This window comes from Hippoglossus hippoglossus, chromosome 18 (genome assembly GCF_009819705.1).
Source record: "Hippoglossus hippoglossus isolate fHipHip1 chromosome 18, fHipHip1.pri, whole genome shotgun sequence".
NCBI lineage: Eukaryota > Metazoa > Chordata > Actinopteri > Pleuronectiformes > Pleuronectidae > Hippoglossus > Hippoglossus hippoglossus.
Window position 1 is genome coordinate 14,324,617 of NC_047168.1, and position 12,757 is coordinate 14,337,373.

The 12,757-nt window shown below is 45.1% G+C and overlaps 1 protein-coding gene across 1 annotated transcript in view; it reads right to left on the reverse strand.

Moving 5' to 3' along the window:
* Positions 1 to 12,757, reverse strand: part of arhgap36 (Rho GTPase activating protein 36) — a 43,897-nt gene that overhangs the window by 1,961 nt on the left and 29,179 nt on the right. The window contains 8 exon segments of the mRNA XM_034569089.1: positions 309 to 459; positions 1,032 to 1,087; positions 1,191 to 1,287; positions 1,290 to 1,327; positions 1,330 to 1,399; positions 3,664 to 3,977; positions 8,345 to 8,413; positions 12,539 to 12,695. Coding sequence (XP_034424980.1) covers positions 309 to 459; positions 1,032 to 1,087; positions 1,191 to 1,287; positions 1,290 to 1,327; positions 1,330 to 1,399; positions 3,664 to 3,977; positions 8,345 to 8,413; positions 12,539 to 12,695 — 952 coding nt within the window.

Below are 12,757 nucleotides of genomic sequence, written 5' to 3' on the forward strand. Positions count from 1 at the left end.
ATCATGTGGCGGCAGCACAGACCGTGAATAAAGATTAAACTGATAAACTGCAGCCGACCACCAGGGGGCGATTTGGCTTCAATTCTGGGGAGCTGTGACGTCGTCCATCTTTATTCAAGATGAAGATTCAAGATTTTCAACCATCACAAATTCATTCACATGTTCACGAGATTTTACAAGTTACTTTTCAATCTCTGCTAAGAAATATATCAGAAATGTATCAAACGTCTTCATGTCACAAGTTTGGATTTATATATAGAAGATAAAGCGTTTATGTATTTCTACGTAGCGTCGTGCGTGTGTCGTACGGTTGGCGTGCAGGAAGGCAGGGTAGAGCTCCCGGGGCAGCAGAGGGTCAGGCATGTCCCTCAGAAACTCTTTGAGCAGCGCCGCCACATCATGGACGCTGTGCTCCTCGTCCAGCTGAAGGTCCACGCCCACGTCAAAGTCCTCCCTCAGCTGAGGAGCGCGCACACACACACACACACACACACACACACAGACACACACACACACACACGTTACTCCCACACTGAGGCCACTTTTCCCCTGATGGAGGCGATTTCTCAAAAACAGGATCTCACACGTCGACACTTGGTCACTTGAGGATTATTTTTATATTCCAGTCAGAGCAACAGGAAACACGGGACGAGAGCGAATCAGAGGAAAATTCACACTGAGCGTCACGACGGGGAAATGAACCCATGATGTGACTGACACCTCTACCTGTCATCATCGTCTTTAACCCAATTCACAGATGAAGAGGTTCCAAATAAATGGAATAATACATGAATAGATCAGATAGAATATAATGTAATTCAGATTATGAAGACTTGTAAATATGTGGACAAACAGAAAACACGACATGCGGCAAATTAAAAAATAGTAAAAAAATGTCAAAAGGTCGGGAAGGTCACAGAATTCATTATAAAAACCTTTAAGTAAATCACTCATTTCTCGTCTGTTGCTTTGTCAGTTTTATTTCTCATGTTTTGTAAATGAATCCACATGAGGAGAGAAAGTGTCGTCACCTGTCTCACTCTCTTCTTGGAGCTGCCGACCCGGAAAATTCCCACAGTCTGAAGACCTGAGACGACAAAATCCACATCCACGATTTATTTATGTACATTTACACTGATTAAATCTAAATCTGGATTTATAGTTTGAGGCTTCACAGGCTGATTCCTGACCGTGGTTCTCGATGTGGCTGCAGCATCTCTCCAGCACCCGGGGCACCTGCCTGTAGATGGGGTTGAGGCTCAGCTTGGTCTGGGTCCTGCCCTCGGACGAGCCCTGGACTTCTTCAGCTCCAGCTCGGCCGGGTGGAGAGCTGCAGCGCCTCCAGCAGCCGGGACTGACTCTCCACCAGGTCGGAGATGGAGTCGACCGACAGACCTCCCTGAGGGCGGAGGAGGAGGAGAGGAGGAGGAGGAGGAGAGAACTAGAATTAATTAAAGACTTTCTAGATGAGCGGATTTTCTCATTTCTTTAAATAAACTTTGTGATATTTTGTTCTTGCTTTACTAAATAAAATATTTCTGTACACAAGTGATACACTCTAAATGCAATTACACATTTCCCCACTAGATGGCATCAAGTTCCTCTTTCAACACTACAGTGCTTTTATTTTGGGGAAATGGAAAAAACTAAATTGAAAAGACTTTATAAACAAAAAGTTTCACCTCAAAGTTCACTTAGGTATTTATTTTTTATTGAAAGCTCCACAACAAACTAATAAATGGACCTGAGGTGAGTTTATTATACAAAGATTTCAGTATTTACCAGGTTATACATTTCAGATATTAAATATACAAATCTGATATCAGACATTTATGCTTTCAGATATTTCGAATTGCATTAAATAAGGAATAAAAACCCAGTGTATGAATTTGTAATCCTGATAAGCAATGTGTGTTTGATCTGTGCCTCCACCTGCAGGAGAGAGGAGTTTATTAAAAGGTCCTGATGATGGACGAGGACAAATGTGTTGAGGTGAGACGCTGGAGATTAACGGGACATTTGAAAAACAGACACAGACACGATGGAGACGACAGGACGGAGAGAAAGAGGAGAAAAACAAATGGATGCACTGGCAGCAGGAAATGGAAAAGAACGTTTTATGATGGATGTCCTTGTTTGTTTTTTTGTATCCCTCATCCTTAACGCTGCCGTCCAATGAAATATCAGAAGAGCTGAGAACTAATATTCCACAGGAACATGAATCACCGTGTCTGAGACCTGAAAATCATTTCCACAGGAACGCAGAGTGACGGAGGAATTTCCAGCTGCAACCAAGTGGAACTCAGTCATGAGAAGAGATTTATTAAAAATGAAAAGAAATGAGCAGAAAGTCTGTGGTGACGACTGAAAAGTGGAAAAATGGGAAGATTTTATTTGCATTTTGCGAATAAAAAACAGATTTTCTCTAACTTGTGCTTATCAAGAACAAAGTGAAAACTGAAACATCTGAATATCGATGGCTCCACCAACACTGTGAGAATGACAGTCACGGCTCCAACTGGATTTGTTGGCTTTAATCTTTAATTTTCTTTTATTCCTGGCCCCAATAATCTTCCGTACAAAGTCACTGCCAACAAAACAAAGATTTATTCCGCCTTCTCTGTCATCTAGATGAGATCATCTACAATAGCTGAACAACCACAACTCAGGATTTATTATATTATTCTGTTGCTGTAAGTGACCAAACATCCCATTAACAGAAAGGTTCATTATTCTCCAGCTTGAATCTGCAGAAACAAAAACCAGCTCAGGACCAGTTCACCTGGAGAAAACCTCCTGAATCTCTCCTCTGGTCAAAGTGATGGAGGCTTTAGCGTGAATTTATTAAAAAACAGAAACTGTACAAAAGTTAAATGTCCTCAAACTTCTCTCGTCTTCATTCTGCTCCTGACGATAATTTCAACCTTCACTCCGTCTGTGCACGAGACGCGACGCAGCGGCGACGACACCGAGCTGCTGCTGCATCATCCGTCACTCTGTCCAGCCAAGTGTGTGTCTGTGTGTGTGTCTGCGTGTGTTGTCTGTGTGTGCAGTGTGTTTCCTCAGTGAGCTGCACTTCACGGCTGCTTCAGGTTCCATTAAGATGCTTTGAGGCTGTGATGACACTTATTACAGGCTTAAGGTAACCACTGCTTTCACATCAGTGTGGAGAGAAGTGCAGAAAAGGTAAAAACACACACACACAGCATCACAACGCAAACACACAGCATCACAACGCAAACACACACACACAGCACCACAACGCAAACACACAACTGTGGAAACTGAGGAATCGGTTGTGAAAATGTTTACAGCTGGAGATGCAGCCTGAGATTAACTGGCTGACCTGGAGGCCTTCATTACAGAGCACACACACACACACACACACACACACACACACACACACACACACAGTTGGCAAAGAGGAACAACAGTGCTGCCAGTTTTCATTTCACCGATAAGAGAATTTGAGTCTCTTTCAAAAAACACAACAAACCAAACAAAGGAAAAAGAAAAACACTGAACGATTAAATCAGGAATTTTAAAAAAAATCCAGGGACTGAAACTTGTGAAGTGAAAAGGTCAAAACCTCCTTCTGCATCAATGTGTGTTTGTGTGTCTGTGTGTGTGTCTGTGTGTGTGTCTGTGTGTGTGTCCTCTCACCCTCCTCTGCCCTCGCCCGCTGTTATCCAGAAACGTGGGCGACATCGGTTTGATCTGGTTTTCGAAAATGGGCGCCGGTGCCACGGAGTTGGCGGAGGGCGAGCCGGGGACGCCGCCCGTGATGGACGAGGAGCCGACCAGCGGTTTGCTCCCGTTGAAGAACTGACGCTTCTCGGCCCGGAAGCGCAGGACGCTGGCCTCCAGGTCCAGGCAGTCCCGGCGGCTCTCCTTCAGGGCGTCCTGCTGCCGCTTGTAGGCCCGGTCGTTGGCGATGACCTGGGAGAGCGGGATGCCGAACGCCTTCTGAGCCGATTCTGACGGAGGAAGGGACAGAGAGAAGAGACAAGATGTTACAGAGAGGACATTTAAAAGCTCTGACATCATGGAAGGATATTTAATTGTCTCCACTCAAACAGAAAGACATTATTGGTCAATGCACTCTACTCAAACACCAGCACCTCAGTGACTTGTGACCCTTTCACACAGAGATTCCAGGGTCAAGTGGCCGAGCGGTATAAGAATAGACAGGGTGGCCCGGGCGAGCAGGTAAGAGGGCGATCAACAGGTAATCCCGTTAGAGCGGCCGCAGCCACAAACCAGACATCGCACTCAGACTGATACGGGCTTAACCGCAGCGCCAGCGATACGCAACGTTCGCCCAAGACCGCGAATCCCTTCGCTCTGCTGCATCACATGACCACAACAAGCGAGCGCACACCCCGATCAGTAGGAGTCCAGATAGAGGTGAGCTGTGGCCAATGAGGTGAAGAGAAACAAAAACAAAGGCTTAGATCAAACCGTGACACACGCCAACAACTCAGAGAACTGAGGAAATATAAGTAGAATAAAATAATAACACAGACCATCATGGTTTGTGACATTAATAAAGCGATAGATGCAACATCTCGTTTCTCGATGAAAAGACGACCCCCTGACACCCACTTGGTTCCTTGGTTCTGTGGTGGAAAGTCAGATAAAGTTCTCAAAGTGGTTCCTGGGTCTGTTGGAACAATCCCTGCAGGACGATACAGACATTGGACCTTTGGCCTCTTTGACGGACGCCATTTCCCGTCTTGTTCTGGGCTTTAATAATCAGCGATCCTGGTTATTAAAGCAGATTGTTTTGCTCTGATTTGCCACGATGGACCATTTGTCTTGAAGTTGGCTGAAATGTTTTTCCGAACACGCACCATCCTGCGTTACCCAAAAAACACAGCGTCCCTGCCAAGGAGAACGGGCTCCGTGCACTGATGGGTGTCACAGGTTAACGTGTCTCCAGCTGCACTTGATGGCACTTGTTTGATCAGTAAGCTCGTGATTATTCCTCGGGCCTGACGTCTGTTGGCAGCGGCGGCTGAGCCGACCCCTCCTCCTGACGCTCGGCCACGTTTGCCAACTCCGACGAGCTGCTCCCGCTGGACGCGTTGGAAATGAACGGTTGAGGATTTTAATAAATGGCTGCAGCGGCGTGGATGTGTTGGAAAACACTTCTCAGAGTCAGGAAGTCTGTGACTGCAGAGTCAAAAATGTTGGCCAGAGATTTGAGCAGTTCCTTTGATCCTCTTTTCATTAGTTTGATAAACTCAGCGGAGTTAAAGTGGAAACAAGCGGCAGGATGAGCTTCACATGTTCAGGACACAAAGGTCCAGCTCCTACTTAAGTCTTTCAATTACACAAATTTCATTTGGGGATTTTGATTTGATTCGTTCTTTTCTTTAGCAGCGGGGCAGAAACTCCCTGCTTCTAGTTTCTCAGTGGTGTGGACTTTTAAAGAAATCAGCATTTGTTTTAAATCTTAACTTTATATGGTTTCCACATTTATTCTGTATTTTTCTTATCTTATGATCACAGTTTACTGGCAACTTTGTTGTGTAAAATCATCAAGAAACTGCTTAGATTGTTATTATAAATTACTTTTAGTCCAAAGATTACACATTAATAGAGCGAGACCACTTCGTGCCTTATTGGCTGATAAAGATCTCAAACAAATATAGTATGTTTGCCAAATAAAAGTTCATTTTATTAATTCAAGTTCTATATCTTTGGTTGGATTTGTGTTTAATTTGTGTTTATAGTTAACAATAAAGCTTATAGATAAACTGTAAATATCAAATTTCTTTATCATGAGGGCTTGATAACGATAACAATTATTTATATCAGCCAATATATCGGTATTGAAAATGTTTTACTCATTAATACTGGTATTAATACTTCATATTGGTGAAGTATTCTACAAATATAGTGACTTTTCCACTAAAACTTTATTGTAGCACTATGAAGTCCAAGGTCTTTGTGTTGATTGATACAAATCTACTTGAAACATGTCAACAGATAAATGAAGATATAAATTGGTGGAAAACGATAAAAACCTTTGGTCTCAACTACTCAAAACGACCCAGAAGCTGCTGAAGGTTTCCACGACTCAAAAACCAAAATAAAACTTCCCGTTAGTCTGTGAGATCTGAAGAAGCCTCTCGGATGAGAAGTGAAACGTCTTCAAGAAACACAAGCAAGTCCAGCTGCCCACGTACACATGTACAACTTCTGAAGCTGCATGGTTTACACATGCATGTCCTGAGTCACCGGGACAGTAAATACCAAACGTCCGACAGGGAAACAGCTGCATGTGAGTGAAAAGTTCACGTCTGATTGTTCCCTCTTCGGTGCCCCTGCAGCTCAGGTCACTGTCTGTTCCTGGAAGACACGGAGGAGATAAATTTAGATGCTGCTCAGCACTCAGCTCCTCTTCGTCTTTCCCCACAGCAGCAGCTGGACGGTGATATTGCTCCTCCGGGGCTCGGTGCGCTTTTTAAGAACTGGTGTTTGGTTAACACGGCCTGTCCTCTGGGTAAACTCCAGTGAAACACGCGGGAAAACAAAGCAGCAAATTACAGGAAGCCGAGCGACCGTCGTGAGGCTGCAGGGAAAACCAGTGTTGTGTTAGAAAGTGGAGAATGAGACATGGAGAGGAGGGAGCTGAGGAATCCGTGCGTCTGGGACCCACGTTTCTGACGTCACAGGAGTTTCCCAAACAGACGATTCACTAGTTCACCTTTAAGTAACAAGGAGTCAGGAGCGTTTCATGATCCATATGAAAAGAATTGAGAAACACAGAGGATCTAATTAAGGGTGAAACATTCCTCCGGTTTATTCTTCATCTCCCTCCGTTGTTTTCTTTACCTCTCCCTCTCAGGGCGAGAGACACACGCGGGGAATCATCTGCCAATGTTTCCCAAACCTCTAATAAAGAGATGTTCTCGATTCTCAGGCGATTAGCGCGGCAGGTCAGAAAAGGAGCCAATGCACACAGACACACAAACACATTCCCAGGATGTCTGTGCAGGTCTGTAAATCCTGCCTCCAGCCTCTTAGCTGCAGCTAACCCTGCTAATCAAAACTCAGGACATTGGGACCTGGCAGCGCTCCTGCTGGCGCCGCTCCTCCACTACCGCAGAGCCGCGGCTGCGTGGCCCTCAGGGGTCGGCAGGTAGCAGATTACATGTGAGGGGATTACACCGTGGGAACTGTAATCTGCGTGGGGGCGAGACAGAGATGGGGTTTGGGGAGGCGGTTTGATTTTGGGCTCGTAGGAATAATGAGATTTCTGGTTTTTCAAGCATCTCTCTTGGTGCAAATAGAGGACAAAGTACAAATGATATATAGTATAACTGAGATTTCTAGAATAAAGTCAATCGTTCAGCACAGAACGATTCCTCCAGAGAACGAGCTGCACTTCATCGCCCCTGATCATCCACAGCGTGGGAGGGATTATTTTAGATATAGACCGGCTGCTGTGGTTCTCTGTAATGTGCACATTTAGAAATGTTTCATCACAGCATCGTGCATCAGGAGGATCAACACCAACGTGTCAGCAGTCGTCACCAACAACCTTTTCTTCTGTTTCTCTTATTCGGATCTGCACCAAATTACACACACTCACAAATGTCTGTCTCCTAAATGTGCCTGGACATCTGTTGAGTAAACAAACAAAAGCAAACAGACAAATGAACAAAGGCACAATCATCTAGCTCGTGATTTGTGCCTTTGATTTGCAAAACCTTGAATCCAATAAATCAAGAGGCCCAAGAGGCCGTCGCTTGTTTCATCACTAGAATACAGACGATGAAACAAACTCTAATCAACTACTTCAGATGCAAGAAAAAGAAAATGTTTGGGAATCAAAATGGGGCCTTTAAAAAACATACGAGCAGGCACAGAAATCTTTAATCAATGTAGAATTAGTGAATAAAGTATTTTACCACGATCTTGTTTCTTCCAGTAATCACATTAAACTTCTCCTGATGCAGTGGTTGTTTGTTTTTTCGTTCATTGTTCGGTTTCTGTTTAACAACGCCGGAGAGACGCTGCAACAAAGGAACTGGAGCTCGACTGAGTGAACCCAGCATGAGTCAGAGTGCCGGCCCGAATCCTCTTGAGCTGCATAAACACAGCATTTCAAGTGTGTGAAACCATTAGTGGGAAAGAAACCCACTGGACGTCAGCGGTGGTGAAGCCGATCCAGACGACAGAAGAGACTTTGTCCTGTGACTGATTCTCACTGGAGAACACACGTGGGCGTCGGGTCATGGAGCAGCTTCATAGAAGAATAACACACTCACGTGGGAACGTAGATTATCAGAAGCAGACAAACCACAGGTCTGTGTTTACGCGTGAAACTCACCTCGCTCCTTCTTCTCCTTGGAGAAGGAGTCGAACTTCCTGCGCAGGGATTTTCTCCGTTTGTGTATTTCTGTGGAGAAAAAAAGGGGGGAAAAAGTCAGACAAAATTAGAACGTAAACAAAGATGGACGACATGTTTCCACTTCCTCCCGTCGTCTCAATATGAAGTTAAAATAGCTCAAATGGGAGTGCTGCCATCTTGGTTTCTCCCAGAAGATCAGAAATTATCCACTTTTCTCCCGTTGTACAGAAATAAGAAAAATATCCCAGAGATCATTTGTTTCTGTCTCCGATGATCTGACTGTTTTCGATTTGGTCTCCTGTCTTATTTATTTAGTTATTCAGTTTGTGTATATGAGTCTCATACACACACACACACAAGTACTTCCATGTGCATCGCCCACTGATGACGGATCACTACACAAATACTCATCTATACAAAGGAACTCGTCCTTTAAAAACCCTGAATTAACATCCCCCTCTTTCTCTAGAATACACACAGACCTCATCACGACCTCTTCCCCCTTTTCTCCTTCAGTTGTTATCTTTCTGCTCCTGAGAGCTCGCAGCGCTCCCTCGCTCCTAAGAATAGAGTCGAGCCGTCACAATGAACGAGACCTTGGAGTTTGTTTGAACAGCCGTGACAGACAAAGGGATCTGGAGAGTGTGTGTGTGTGTGTGTGTGTGTGTGTGTGTGTGTGTGTGTGTGTGTGTGTGTGTGATTATTTGTGCACGTCAGAGAAAAAGGTGAATAAACAGTGAAAACGTCTATTTACGGGCAAGAAAGTAAAGGAAAATGTAAAGTTAACATTCAGAAATCGTATTTGTGTGTCGCAGGCTGCTGGTGGGATGTTAATGCTTTGATTGGCCACATGAAGAGAATTCCTGTGTTTACGTAGAAAAACAATATGAATCTCAATGGGACACTGTGCTCGATACGATCTCATTTACAAAAGGAGACATGTGCGCTGCAATATAAACATTAAATTGCGTTTCTCAGTGTTCGGCATTTCTGTAAATAACCCGAGAACATTTCCAGCTCGGCAACAGTCACGTTTTACAGCAGTAAGTGTGTGTGTGTCAGTGGTGGTGAGACATTTGTTATAGCAGCTCTGTATTTACAGCCCTCTCTCTTTTCTTTTCTTTTTACGAGGCCCTGCATCCTCCTCGCACCGGGTTTACGTAGAAGGAGTCATTGTTTGGATTCGTAAAGCTGCTGTTTAGAAACCAATGATCCGAAGTTGGGTCTTTCACCTATTAAGGACGGAGCGGAGTTCCCTGCGCCGCACGTGGCTCCTCCTGGAATACGTGTGATACTCGTGCAATCACAGGGAACGTCAGAACGCATTTAACAAAGCAGGGAAAGAAACAGACAGAGCTTCGGTGTGTGTGTGTGTGTGTGTTCCATCGGGATAAAAGGGGTCAAATTCCCATGACTGCAGGAAATTGAAGTTTATTTCCAAAGCGCTTGGCCCCTCCCTCCACACACACGCCACCTCCAGCCGAGGACGAGTGTTTGTGCACACGCATGAACAAAGTGTGATGACGTAACGCATGTTCACACGCAGCGAGGACGAGGGAGAACAGGCCCGTGCAGAGCGTCCAATGAAAACACGCTCAAATAGACTTTCCCTGCAGCTTTGCATCATTATTCGTTCTTGGCGGAAAGTTTTGGTGAAATGCATCATGGGAGATGAACTGGTTACCAGTCACCTGAATCCAACATTCCGCATCTGGCCTTGTTATGTATTGAGACAGAAAGAGGATCACAGGGAGAGGGAGCTGGTCCCAGTAGAGAACCAGAGGACGAGGGCATGAGAACGAACTCCTCACCACAACTAGTACGTCTCACAACCACCGACCTTTCAGCAATGAAACTATCAGACACACACTCATGCACACGTACAGTTTATTAAAATACCAGCGCATGAGGCCATGCATGTGCTGGACATAAATGTGCTCGTAAAAAACAAACCCCCCCCAGAGGATTTAATGGCTCAGATTCCTCAGAGGAAAGTGAACAAGGAGGAGGAGGAGAGAAGCGGGGAGAGAGAAGAGGAGCGAGGAGCGGGCGGCGTGGTGGGAGGTGATGCTGAGACCGTGACAGACTCCGAGTGGACCGCGGAGATTTGACCCCAGGGGAGAAACCGAAAGGGAATATTCCCACACTTAGAAACGGATCTGAAGGAACAGATCAGGCACTGATGTCGAAATTATAATTCAACTGTAAAACTGAAACTCTGCAGCTGCCACCGTCGGTTTTATTGTTTATAGCTGAGGAGGTTATCACCGAGCGGCGCTGTTCACTGGCGACGGTTTGTAAACGCAGCCTGAAAGAGCAACGTGGGTCAGAGCAGGTCAGAGGTTAATTATCCTGAGGGAGAACAACAGCATGGGAGAGAGCGGTAGAGTCTGAGAAAAGAGGTTTAAATAGCAACTGTCTCACAGGAGAAAGACTGCTGACACACACACAGACAGACACACACAGACAGACAGACACACACAAACAGACAGACACGCACTCTGACAATCAGCTGTGTTTGTTTCTTCTTGAATCTGCCTCTACACTGTGACCCCCGTGACCTTCAGCCCCGATGAACACGAGTGAAAACCTCGGGGTCTCCAGTCGTATGAGGCGTTTGACAGATTCATGGTTTCCTGGTGATTCTCTCTCACTTTATTGGCTGGATTTGGTGCTTCAGAGTTCAGATGGACAAAGACAAGTTAATGTCTTAAAAAACATACAGATAATCTCAAAATTCCCTTGCGTTTGAAGATGCAACAAACACAAGGTCAAAGGTCAGCGGGAGCTTAGCCTCAAAGCTCCGTTCTTATCGCAGACCAACAAACAACAAGTCAACATCGATCCCATGATTCTGGTTTGGCCGTCGGAACAGATCTGTGAGCTGGAACCGATTTGGAGAAAGAGATTCACAAACAAAGATTGCACCACTGACTGTGAATCAAATGTCACGTCCCAGATGATAAAGTTCTGCGGAAATGTGAGATGGAGGTTTCTCCTAAGAATCTAACGAGGTCCCCCAAGATTATAAATAACAGTTTGAGCCAGAGTTAAGAATAAATACTGGATGTGAAGGAAACCTGAGAGAATCCTGATTGTGTACGAATCCAATCTCCAGAACAAGGACGCTTCTACTGCATGAATTATTCTCTGAGAAATAAATGTCTGGGCCACAGATAACACCCCCCCCCCCCCTTCTCCTTGATACATGTCGGATTGAATTATTCAGATTAACGGGTCATCATCACGTTCCACTGTTGTGTTTGGAACGTCCTCGTCTTTCATCACTGTTCTTTCCTTTAATGGTATTTAGTTGTAGTTGTTTTAAATCCATGAGATTAAAATGTGTCCTTATCAAAAGCAAAAACAGACGAGATGAATTTTATCATTTCATCCAAACCAGAGAAACAACAACACTGGTTCTGGAGTTTAAAGCTTCAAATCATCTTCATTCTCACTGAAAATCTGTTTTAATTAAAAAAACTAAATCAAATATCTGCTTTTAATCCCCACAACTCCTCACATGTTATAGAAAGTGTCCTCATCAGCCCCCCCAGATAACAAAAGGTTCAACGCTGACCTGAGCTCTAGAGTTCAGGTATTTTCCAGACATGTAGATAAATAAACTAATCTTTGCACTTTTCTTATCACAAAACGACAACTCAGCTCATTCACACCAGTTCAGAGAGTTGTTCTCCGACCAGTTGTCAGAGCTCACAGGATTCTTCCCCGGAGTCTTCATCACTTCACACTTCGTTCCTCACGTTCCCTCAGAGACGGATATTTATCCTTCAACTGTCGGAGGCTCGACCTCGGTGCAGGGAGAGGCTTCACCCAATCAAATCGTCTCAACTGGCGCCAAGTCGACCTCGTCGTCACGAGCAGGACGAACCATTGACAGCCACGCTGATGACATTACGTCTACGTTATCAGGAGGTCTTGACCCCGTGTTTTGACCCGTTATCTACAGACGGTCAGCTCCTCCATAGGCTGGTTATAAACATGGACGTAGACTCCGGGTCCAGAGAGGGACGCCAATGTTGAAAATGACTCGACTTTTCCTGAGGAGTTTGTGTCTCAATCTCTAGTTTCAAGTCTTTATTTAGTAAATTAGGGTTAATTTAGAGTCAAATAGATCAATCACCATCATGCCCTTTATCTTTATTCTCGTACCTCTCGGGATGCTGATCTTGAAGTCCAGGTCTCGCTCCTCCAGGTGGTACAAGGCCACTTCCTGTAGCCTGGCTCGCTCCAGCTCCGACAGGCTCTGGATGGTCACCGGCTGCAGCCGCACGCTCTGACCCAACATGGTCGCCCACGTGTGGTCCCCCTGCAGAGAGGCGAGAGCGAGGGGTTAGCAGGGCAGGGATGGAAAGATTTAAAAAAAGACAA